This window comes from Neophocaena asiaeorientalis, unplaced genomic scaffold (genome assembly GCF_003031525.2).
Source record: "Neophocaena asiaeorientalis asiaeorientalis breed wild unplaced genomic scaffold, Neophocaena_asiaeorientalis_V1.1 scaffold30, whole genome shotgun sequence".
NCBI lineage: Eukaryota > Metazoa > Chordata > Mammalia > Artiodactyla > Phocoenidae > Neophocaena > Neophocaena asiaeorientalis.
In genome coordinates this window covers 456,539-467,719 of record NW_020174923.1, presented here as the reverse complement: position 1 = coordinate 467,719, position 11,181 = coordinate 456,539, and the positions used below count along the sequence as shown (strand labels likewise).

Here is an 11,181-nt window from a genome sequence, read left to right as displayed (position 1 = left end):
TCGGGGGAGGGAGGTGGCCTGTCTGTCACCCATGGCCTGACTTCCAGGGAGCCGGCCCGCTGGTCTTCATTCATCCATTCAGCCCGGCTGGGTTGACTTTAGTTGCCGCCCAGGGCCCCTCCTCAGAGCCGTGGCCACTACTGCCGGCTCACCTGCTGTCCTGCCACCAGAGCCCACTCCCTGCTGGTGGCATCGTGGCCGCAGGCCCCCGCTGGATTGTCCAGGAAGATGGGTGCCTGCAGGAGAAAGGCCCTGACCCTGCTGAGCAGCGTCTTTGCCATGTGCGGCCTGGGCCTGCTGGGCATCGCGGTCAGCACGGACCACTGGCTGTACCTGGAGGAGGGAGTGGTCCTGCCCCAGAACCAGAGCACCGAGACCAAGATGTCCCTGCACTCAGGCCTGTGGAGGGTCTGCTTCCTCGCAGGTAAGGGCGCCCAGGGCTGGGGACAGCCCTGCCCCCAGAGGGGAGCAGCCACCATCTCACACCCCCCGGGGAAGCGACGTCCCTGCTGGAAGGAGGCTGGTCACCGTGGACGATGCTCTTGAGCTCTGGGCCTGCTCCCTCCAGTGGCCAGGATCCACTCCAAACTCAAGGCCTGAGTCTCCCTGTCCACTTGGGCAAGTCCTCTCACCCCTGGGACCTGGGTCTTCCCACCTGGAAGATGCCCGTGGTCCCGCTGTCGCCACACCACCCACCCCCGGCTGAGAGAGGTGGCCTCAGCTCCCTGAGTCCTCCGTCGCAGTGCCTCCCCCTTGACTCTGCAAGGCAGGCCCTGTTATCACGTCCACCTCACAAATGAGGGCAGGAAGGTGCAGGGAAGTGAAGCGCCGGCACAGTCATGTTCTGGTGAGGGCCCTCTTCCCTCCTTCTCCCTGTGTCCTCATAGGGCAGCAGGGGGAGAGGGAGCCCCGCGGGGTCTCTTTTAGAAGGGCACTAATCCCATTCATGAGGGCTTCACCCTTGTGACCTGAGTATGAGGATGGGAAATTCTTAGCACTTTCTCTGTTCCTATGTCTGTGAAATGGCAGGGAGAAAACGCAGGTGCAGGTCTTTGCAAGTCTGCCAGATGATGCAGGCCTTGATCCCGCCCATCAGGGCCTCCTGCCCACTTGCTAGGGCTTCTCTGGAACCCTTGGAGTTGCTACTCCAAGGGCTCTGTCCTTTATCCCTTCATCATGACCCGGAACCAGGCTGCACGAGAAGAGCCTCTCTGTGCCCCGTGAGTCTGGTCAGAAACACCACAGTGGGGTCGTGGAGCCTTTCTTGGAGGGCTCTGTAACCCATGTGTGCACGGGACACAGGGAACACTTGTTCCTCCCAGCCTCATGGTAGGGCTTTGGTGGTTGGCGCCCACCCGTATTTAGCAGGGAGGACCCTGGAGGCCTGGCCTCCCCGTGACGTGTTGAGTCTACTTTGGGAATGGCACCCCACACTGACCTCACCTCCCAGTGGCCAGACTGTGTGGCATCCGTCTCTGCTTAAATCTGAAGCAGAGTTTGAAGTCACCAGGGTCTGGTTGCCAAAGTGGTCGACAAGGCTTTGAGGGTTCTGCTCCATGACACCCACACTGGGGCACCTAAGCCAACCACACGCCATCCTTGGTGGAGTCTGTCCCAAAGCCACAAGACGGCCACCGGACATCTGACTCTACCTTGAGTCTGCAGTGATTGCTTTTCATGCAGCTCTTGGTGCTTCTCTGGGAAAGATGTGATGTCAGGACGGGTGTCCACACCTGCTGTGGGCCACCAGCTGGGGACGGGGCCCCCTAGGGTTTGAATCCAGCCCAGGTGTAAATACACAGAGGGTCAAACATCCTAGAAGCACCTGGGAATACCATTTGAATTTGTTAACTTCAAATCCGTGTTCAGAAGGACCCAGAGTGTACGTAAGTGGCTCTTGTCTCCATAGGTGAGGAGCGGGGACGCTGCTTCACCATAGAGTATGTGATGCCTGTGAGCACCCAGCTCGCCTCCGAGTCCACGGTCAACGTGCTAAGTAGGTGCCTCCAACTTTCCAGCCTGGGCCACGGGCTGGGCAGGGCAGAGCAGGGCAGAGGGAGGAGGCGGGGGACTGCTTGTTTCCCAAGAGCCGATGCCCTGAGACGCAGATGCTTGTGCTGGCCGAGCTCACAGAGCTCGCTCTGCCAGTTATTTATCCAGGGTGGTGACAGGTTGCTGGAGTCTCCCATCGCTGTGACCCTGGCAAGCAAGAGGGCATCCATACCCAGTGACTTCCTCTGTTTGGGATGCTCTAACAAAATAGCGCAGGCAAGGCAACTTAGAAGCCACAGAAATTTATTTCTCTCAGCTCTGGAGATTAGAAGTCCAAGATCAAGGCGCCAGCATGGTCACGTTCTGGTGAGGGCCCTCTTCCTGCCTTCTCACTGTGTCCTCACATGGTGGCAGGGGCGAGGGTGCTCTGGGTGTGTGTGTGGGGGGGGGGTCTCTTTCATAAGGGCACTAATCCCTTTCATGAGGGCCCCACTCTCGTGACCTAAGCACCTCCCAAAGGCCCCACCTCCTATACTATCACCTTGGGTGTTAGGTTTAGCAAGTGAATTTTGGTGGGGGGGCGGGGGACACAGACGTTCACACCATAGTACCCAGGGAACTGAACCAGGCTCTCTGGCCCCCAGCGAGACTGACATCATGGCCTTGGCCTCACCAGAGCTGGTTCAGACCCATGTGAACCTGCAGTACAGTTCTGAGTTAGCATAGGCCCTGAAGGCTAAGGGCCAAGGAACGAAAGCCCCACCAAGGAGGGGATGGAGCCCGGGCTGCTCAGGCAGGGCGGGGCTTGGGGACCAGCTGGTGTACACTGCCAGGAACACTTGACTCGGGAAGGTGAGCACTGAGTGAGGCTACTGGAGGCTGACGGCATCCTTCCATCCCCTCGGTCAGAAATGATTCGCTCGGCCACACCGTTCCCCCTGGTCAGCCTCTTCTTCATGTTCATCGGCTTCATCCTGAGCAACATTGGACATGTCCGTCCCCACAGGACAATCCTGGCCTTTGTCTCCGGCATCTTCTTTATCCTCTCCGGTAAGTAGTGCCGTGCACTCTGCACTTCTGACATTTGATTCCTAAACCACCCTGCTCTGGGAAGCTCTGGTCCCAGCTGCGGGTCAGCCCCTGCACAGGACCCGCCGCGTCAGTGGCTCAAGCACAACTGAGTCCGAGCTGGAGGAGGGTTCCGAGGACCCGGGCCCGTCCATCACCTCTGGAGGAGCAGTGACCTGACAGCTCCCCCTGGGCAGAGCTGGGATGAGAACCCAGGGTCCTCCTCATGCCATACCATCACTGACGCTTTCCCCTAGTTCCCACTGGTAATGAGTATTCCTTTTTCCTTTTGAGGGCTATGTCTTTGTGTGTTTACATGAAAGAAATACAATCTGCCTTTGGAACGACGGCCTCTTCATCTGCCATCCCACAGCCATCCTCTAGAGACCCCCTACCCCCTACCCTGGGCTACCCAGGCCCCTTCAGCATGGATCTGTCCTCCTGGAGCAACCCCAGACTGTACTCGATCATTCACTCTTTCTTTCGTTTATTCCTGTGCTGACTCATCCACTCGTGTATCTCCCAGGCCTTATCACTGGGAGCTGGGCTCTCTACCTGCAGAAAGGGCAGTGTATTAGGGGACATAAACACGTGGGCAGGAAATGTGGACCCTGCCTGACAAGGGCTCTGACAGCGTCAGCAAGGACTGTTATGGGGGCCAAGGGCAGTGGCGGAAACTCAGACCAGGAGCTGGTCAGGGACGGCCGCCAGGAGCAGGCGAGATGGAGAGTGAGTAGGAATTAGGTAGAGTGTGAGGTTGGGGTGGGCGGAAGGGAGCCTGGAGGGAAGAGAGAGGATGGAGGCCAGGGGACACTAAGCTCAGTCGTGACTCGTGGTGGCAGGAACGTCAGGAGGATGTGGTGAGAGGTGGGGGGGCGGCAGCTGAGGTCGCCTTGTTGGGGACTTTGTGAGAAGCCTTGGGAGGATTTTAAGCCGAGGAAGGATATGACCAGATTTGGATTTTAGAATAATCCTTCTGGAGAGTGAGGGGAGGAAGGAAGCAAGACACGGGGCAGGGAGAGCAGGCGAGAGGCAACTTCAGTTGTGCAGGAGGGAGGGGATGGGTAGGGGCTGGCAGTGGGGAAGAGAGAAGGGAGAGGCTCCTGGACACCTGGGAGGTAAGCTCAGTAGGACGAGGCCTGGGCTTCAGGGGAGGAGCCGAGGGCCAGCACGGGCTCTGCTCAGGCCCTGGGTGGGCGGCGCACTGCATCCCTCATCCAGGGGTCACAGGAGAAGCAGCAGATTTGGAGCCAAGATCATGAACGTAGAGTGGGAAATGCAAAGTTTGAGGTGCCGATGTGACAGCTGGAAGCAGCGCCCAGATGGCTGCTAGGGGTCAGGGTTTGGGGATCCTGGGAGTAGAGACACCAAAGGTGCAGACGGAGCTGTTGGCCTAGGGACTAGGGGAGGGAATCAGACATGGAGGAGATTACTGCAGCGGGTGTGCAGAGTGAGCGGGAAGAAAAGGTGGTAAATGAAGGGCGGCTCTTTCTCCCTTTCAGGGTGTCCTCTGCGTTTTCATAAGCACCTTTTCTTAATGCATCGAGCCAAAGGCACGGCTCTCAGGGCATGGATTGTAGATGCCCTGGAGCCCTGGATTTGTTGATAAGAGAGGGGATAGAGATGGAAGATGGGTAGGTGGATGGCTTGAGTAATGGATGGATGGATGGATGGATGGACAGATGGAAAGAAAAGATGAACAGCTGCCAGCACCAGGCATTCTTGCTGCCGCCCAACTTCCAAGCCACTTTAGGTTCCTTTTCCCAACATTGTCTTGTCAATATAGCTTGGGAGCCAGGTGGCGGTCAGAACACTAGATGCCCAAGAGCTTTTCTTTCTTTCTCCTTCCTTCCATCCATCCATCCATCCATCCTTCCATCCATCCATCCATCCTTCCATCCATCCTTCCATCCATCCATCCATCTAACAAATGTTCATTGAGCACCTGCAGTGTCCTCAGCCCACCCTCTGCACCATGATGTTTCCACCTAGTCCAAGAGATACAGACCCAGGTTAAGCTCTTTATCTATCTATCAACTTCACAACAGTCAAGGCCACACAGCAGCTTCAAAGCACCTGAGGTTTTTCAGCGGCAGGCAGCAGGACCAGAGAGCTCAGACTGAGCTTGGCCACATGAAGTGTTTTAATGACAGCAACAGTCAGGGTTCCCTTGGGCCAGCTTCATTCCAGTGTGAGTTAAGTGCCAAGGAAGGCCTGAATCGTGCTTGTTTTCATGTAACATTCATCCTTCAAGATGCCCCAGCTTAATCATGTGAATGGAATTAAAGCTGAGCAGCTCAAAACACAGTAATTAATTGTGTCCTGTTGCAGTTAGTCACTGATTGACGAGACCGATGCTCCGTCGGTCGTTTGCACAATGGCGGGAGGAGTTTAGGCAGCGCCGGCCCCCTGATGTAACGCTTGCCAGAGCCTGGGCCATCTCTCTCTGCCTCTCAACGATCTCAGTAACTGGCCGCACCGAGGGGCAGGTGGGCTGCACAGAGCCACAGTTACAAGACCATCTATCCAGGCTCTGGAGGCCCTGGCTATCTCTGCCAGGGGAGACTGTGTTATCCCTCAGTTCAGCGGAAGCCACTTGCTAAAGTCAGTGGTTCACACCCTGAGTTCACATGAGCCTTGCCTGGGGAGCACTTGGGACGACACGGTGCCAGGCGCCAGCCCAGGCCACGTGACTCAGAAGGTCCGGGGATGGGGCTCATGGGACGCACATCTAACAGGTGGTTCCGGTGGGGGGGGGGGCGGTGAGAACCCTCGGGCTCACCGTGGCTCGGGAGGTGGCTGGACAGAAGCTTTCTCACCAGCAGCCGTCCGCTTTCTAGAAGGTAATGGTCTAAACAGGGCCTTCAGGAGGAGGGCTCCTGCCCTCCTTGAACTCCAGAGTGGGGTCATGGTCACCCAAGGCCGAGGCCTTCTCCCTGAACCCCGAGGGGAGGCGGTGCCCCATCGGCGGCTCCCCGGCTTCCTTGCCCAGCGCCCCTGCCCCCCTGCAGGCCTCTCGCTGGTGGTGGGCCTGGTGCTGTACATCTCCAGCATCAACGATGAGGTGCTCAACAGGACCAAGGATGCGGAGACCTACTTCACCTACAAGTACGGATGGTCGTTTGCCTTCGCCGCCATCTCCTTCCTCTTAACGGAGGTAAACCCCTCCCCGCAGGCGGGGCGGGGCGGGGCGCTGCCCCGGGAGGGGGCGGTGGAGGAGGCCACGCCCACCCTGGACCCACCGCTCCCCCGCCCTTAACTCCCGGGCCCCGCCTTCGGCCCCCCTCGAGCTGTGCTCCCGCGGCTGCGTCCACGGCCAGGCCCCGAGCACGAGCTCCCCCTGCCTGCAGAGTGCGGGGGTGATGGCCGTGTACCTGTTCATGAAGAGGTGCACCGCCGAGGACGTGTACAGGCCTCACCCCGGCTTCTACCGCCCGCGTCTGAGCAACTGCTCCGATCACTCGGGCCAGTTCCTGCACCCGGACGCCTGGGCGCGAGGCCGCAGCCCTTCCGACATCTCCAGCGACGTCTCCCTACAGATGAACAGCAGCTACCCAGCCCTGCTCAAGTGCCCTGACTACCGCCAGGTGTCTTCCTCCCCCTGCTGAGTCCCCGCCCCGGACTGCCGTGCCCGGACAGCCTTCCCTGCCCCCGCTGCCCTTGGTCTACGGCCCCGGCTGTCCCCGTGCTTAGCTGTTTTCACCTGACCCGTGTCCCCTCCCTGCTCGCCCAGAGGAGCTCCTGCAGCCCAGGGTGGGTGTCGGGAGTCTGGAGCCAGCGAGCGGATGACGGGTTGAGAGCTGGGGGTCCCCCCGCCTCTTGAGTGCCAGTCATTGGGCGCTCTCCTTCCCTGGAGGGGTGGGCCTTCCAGCTCTGTCTTCCCCGCCGCACCCTACGTCATGGACCCAGGCCAAGGCCAGCTCTGCGATGCCAGGTTCCTTCCAGAGACCCAGCTGGACTTGGGTGCTTGCCAACTGGCCTGGCCCTCGCGTCGTGATCTGGGCTATGGGGCCGGGAGGTGGCTCTGATACGGAGCTCTGGCTGCTTCAGAGTCGTCCAGCACTGTCCTTGTGAAGTCCTCTACCGTTTGTGGTCACCCCCCGTGTGCCCTGTCCACCTCCCCCCTGCCCCACGGCCTGTGGGTCTTCTTCCTCTTCTCCCAGCAGAACTCAGCTGCCCCAGCTTTGGTCCCCAACGGGCTGAGAGGGGTCTGAGGCTACCTGATGAAGTGACAAGGAGGTGTTAGTGGCTGATGGTGTCTTAATGTGCGTGGCCCGCAGTAACATATCTAACAAGGGCCTTTAATGCCTTAACCCAAAGCAGTGACTCTGACAGTGAGAACTGCAGAAGGTGGCTGGTCCGGGTTAATACTACCAAGCACTGTTTCAGGCCCGGGGGATGCCGTTCCCACTCACATGGGCGATATTTCTGGTCCAGGTCCCTAAAGTCTACTCATGTAGACGGACGTCTATACCACCGAAGGAGAAAGAAGGCAGCTTTCAAAGAGGCTGCCTGGGATTTGGAGCTGGATTTGCTGACGCCTGAGTCTAAGCAAGCCAGACTCAGAATGACCCTGCTGCTCTCCTGAGGATGCCTGCCGACATCGGGGGTTGCCAGTTTAATCCTAATACAGGGCAGCATCTGCTTCCTGGGTCTGCGGCGTGTGTAGGCAGAGAGACGCCTCCAGAAGATGAGGTGGCGTGATGCCTGTTTTCCGGGCAGGAAACCTGAAGCCCCTTCCGTGAAGTTCACAGAGGGAAACGGGAAAGGCCCAGTGCTGGACGGGACCCCCTCAGGTCTCCACGCATCTTCTCGCACGCCCACTTTGGGATTTGAGGTTTTGAATAGCAGAACGACGCCAGGCTGTCTGCTGTGTATTTTTGCCACACCAGCTGTTCACCCTTTCTCTTGCTCTTTTTTTAAGATAGCATTCAGTTCTGGGTGCAAAAAGCCACCGTGGGCGACACGTGGGCTCCGGAAAGAAATACAGAAAACCGCACTTGTGGCAGGGGTGGCCTTCAGAAGGGGAACGCATTCGTTTGCTGGGGCTGCCACGGGCTGCGTGGCTTAAACAACAGACAATTATGTTCTCACAGTTCTGGAGGCCAGAAGTGCAAGATTGAGGTGTCAGCAGATCTGGATTCTCTCGAGGCTGTTTTCCTTGGCTTGCAGATGACCATCGTCTCCATGTGTCCTCACAGGGTCTTTTTCCTGCACGCCTGCATGCGCCCCTGGTGTCAGACTGGATAAGAGCCCATCCTAACAGCCTCATTTTAACTTAAATCATCTCGATAAAGGCCCTGTCTCCAAATACAGCCATATTCTAAGTCGTGGAGGGAAGGGCTTGAATATACGGATATGGAGCTTTGGGGAGGGGTTGGGGGACAGTTCCGCCCATAAAAGGCAGGTTGCCTCGTAGCTGGATTGTTCCCTTGTTCACAGAATAATAGAGGAGAAACGAGGGAAGCCGACTGTGGTCCCAGTCCTGTTACTGTCCCCGCGTGGGTCCTGGGGAAACCCCCTTCTGCTCCTAAACTATTTCCAAGCCCTCCTCCCTCACCTACCCCCAACTCTAATGATCCAGCCTCGTGTAGAAAGCTCCAGACAGCCCTCCTGTGTGACTGTTCACCCCTCCCCTGTACACTGATGGCAGCCGGAAAGCCCGCCTTCCCCTCCACAGGCACCTGCCAGTGACTTGTATCCTTGGTAACCACTTACAGCTTAACAAGGAAACCAGCGCGCCCGGCAGCAAAAGACTCGTTTAGTGCACCTGGGGACCGTTAGGTAGCATTTCCAAACTGGACGGTTGTTTAGATGTGCTTTACTCCGATCGTTGTCAATGTAATGAGCTCCTCGGACGCACTTTTCTCTCCCTGAAGTGCTCCCTCTCTCTGTCCCTGTGCCAGGCTTGTTTTCGTGCACATGGAATAAATAGAATCCACTCCTGAACACAAGCTGATGGCTGACTCTGAGTGACGTCATTAGGACGGGCCTTCGTCGGCCTAGATGCTGGGCTGCTAGGTCAGGCAGCTCTTACCCTGGGAACATGCAATTTACACCCATCTTCGGGACAGGTTCTGGGTCCGTGTCTCCCCTCCTGGGTGACGGGTGAATGTATGAATTACTGTGCGACCGTGACAGTTTCTTTTCTGCCTATAAATCTCAGAACTGGGACCTTTGCAGCCTCTCCACAATCAAAAGATTTTTCTCAAACATTAAAGTGTATAAACTCAACTCATAAACCATAAATTTGGGGCCCCTTCCCCCATACACTTTCTGACCTTTTGTTTCCTCAGGCACTTAAAAAAAAAAAAAAAAAGACGAGTTTTTATTTTTTCATCCTCAAAATATGGGATGGAGAGACTAATACACCAGAGTCTGATGCATTATGGTATAAAACTACTCGGGGTTACCAGCCAGGGGTTGGGGACAATTCTGACGTTTGTTCCCTCTCACCGGGAACTCGCCAGCCTCCTTCTTCCTCCAGGGGTTGGTCAGTGCTGTCGCCTCACCCCCGGAGGTGATCTTCAAAGAAATGGTCGTTATCAGGGCTGCACGGAGTTGAGGGGAGCAGATGGGGGCAAGTCCACACCAGCTTATCAGTGATGGACCCGAGGAGCCCGTGTCAGGGAGCCCCCTCCTTAATGTTTGGGTAACTGTCCTTCCTCCCTAAATAAAAGTGGTGTACTGGGGTTCTCCAGAGAAATAGAACCAAGAAGACACATATATAGATTTATTTTAAAGAATTGGCTCCCATGATGGTGGAGACTTGGCAAGTCCAAAATCTGATGGGGGAGGCCAGCAGGCTGGAGACGCAGGGAAGAGTTGCAGTTTGAGTGGGAAGGCTGCCTACTGGCAGATTTCCCTCGTGCTTGTGGGAGGTCAGTTTTTGTTCTATTTAGGCCTTCAACTGATTGGATGAGACCCACCACATTACGGAGGGCAATCTGTTTTACTCAGAGTCCACTGATTTAAATGTTCATCACATCGAAAAACACCTTCACAGAAACAGCCAGAATAATATCTGGGCAGCATGGCCCAGCCAAAGTGACACATGCAATTAACCCACACAAGTGGATAAAGGCAGGGGAAATAGCATTCCGCCTTAAGAATTGCAGAGTGGGTGGCAGGTGTGTGGATGGGGGAGTCAGCACAGCCACGCCAGGGGCACTGCTCCGTCACAGGCTGCCCCTCTGGCTGAGGCCATCTGCCTGATGAGTGCGTGGAACCCGTCTGCAGTTCCCCCAGCCTTGGCTCTTATCCCACACGCACCGAATGCACTCACACATGCTAATATGACGCTTGGGAAGTTAAGTCGCCTTTGGAACACAAACTCTCCAGGTCGAGAGCGGGTGCAGAAGTGGATGAATGAGTGGATTCTGCTGAAGGCACTTGTGCTCAGATGCAGACAGGCCAGGACCCAGGGGCCATGAGCTCAGCCACGGTGGGAGGCTCAGCGGCCACCATCTGCAGTGCCAGCACCCCCTGCTGGGTAGAGGGTGGTGAGCTGGACCCGGCCAGAGCCCCTCCCCTCCTGGCAGAACTAAGGTCCCTGGATTCCCACACACCCCTGCACTGGGATCCTAGCCCTCTGCTCTGTGACCTTGGACAGGTCACACCCTCCCAGGGTCCACCTAGGCTTTCTCTTGTCTGTGTAAAGCCTGAGCTCCCCATCTGTTCTGGAGCGAAGATTTTCTGCCTGGGTGGCCCTGCCCTGGGGTATTTGCACCCGATGAGCCCTCTGCCCTGCTCCTTCCAGGGCAGCAATAGACCCAGCGGTCAGAGGCCTGAGTTGCCCTCAGGGCGCCGCTCCACCCTCTGTGTGTTGCCGGCAGCCAGGGGACGTCAGTTTTTTCATTCATAGGATGAGAGCATTGGATAAAATCGTCCCCATGCTCTGCCCCCATGCTTCGTCTCCAGCTCTAAAGACTGCAGGTGTTAGAGGCAAAACCCAGCCAAGCCCAAATGAGGCACCCCCACCCCACCTCCTGCCAGGAACAAGCAGACAACACCCCAAAGACTGTGGAATTTGCATAAAAGATCGGATCCTCGAGGACCCCAAGGAAGAGCAAGGTCGGTATGGAGTGCACATGGCAGCCCCGGAGCAGCGGGAGGGACGGA

The 11,181-nt window shown here is 57.1% G+C and overlaps 1 protein-coding gene across 1 annotated transcript; it reads left to right on the top strand.

Annotated features, from left to right (window-relative positions):
• Positions 1–228: 228 nt before the first annotated feature.
• Positions 229–6,668, top strand: CACNG5 (calcium voltage-gated channel auxiliary subunit gamma 5). The gene is made up of 5 exons (XM_024761176.1): positions 229–424; positions 1,910–1,996; positions 2,902–3,042; positions 6,072–6,217; positions 6,411–6,668. The coding sequence occupies exons 1-5, from the start codon at positions 229–231 to the stop codon at positions 6,666–6,668; spliced, it is 828 nt and encodes a 275-aa protein (XP_024616944.1).
• The last annotated feature ends 4,513 nt before the right edge of the window (positions 6,669–11,181 follow it).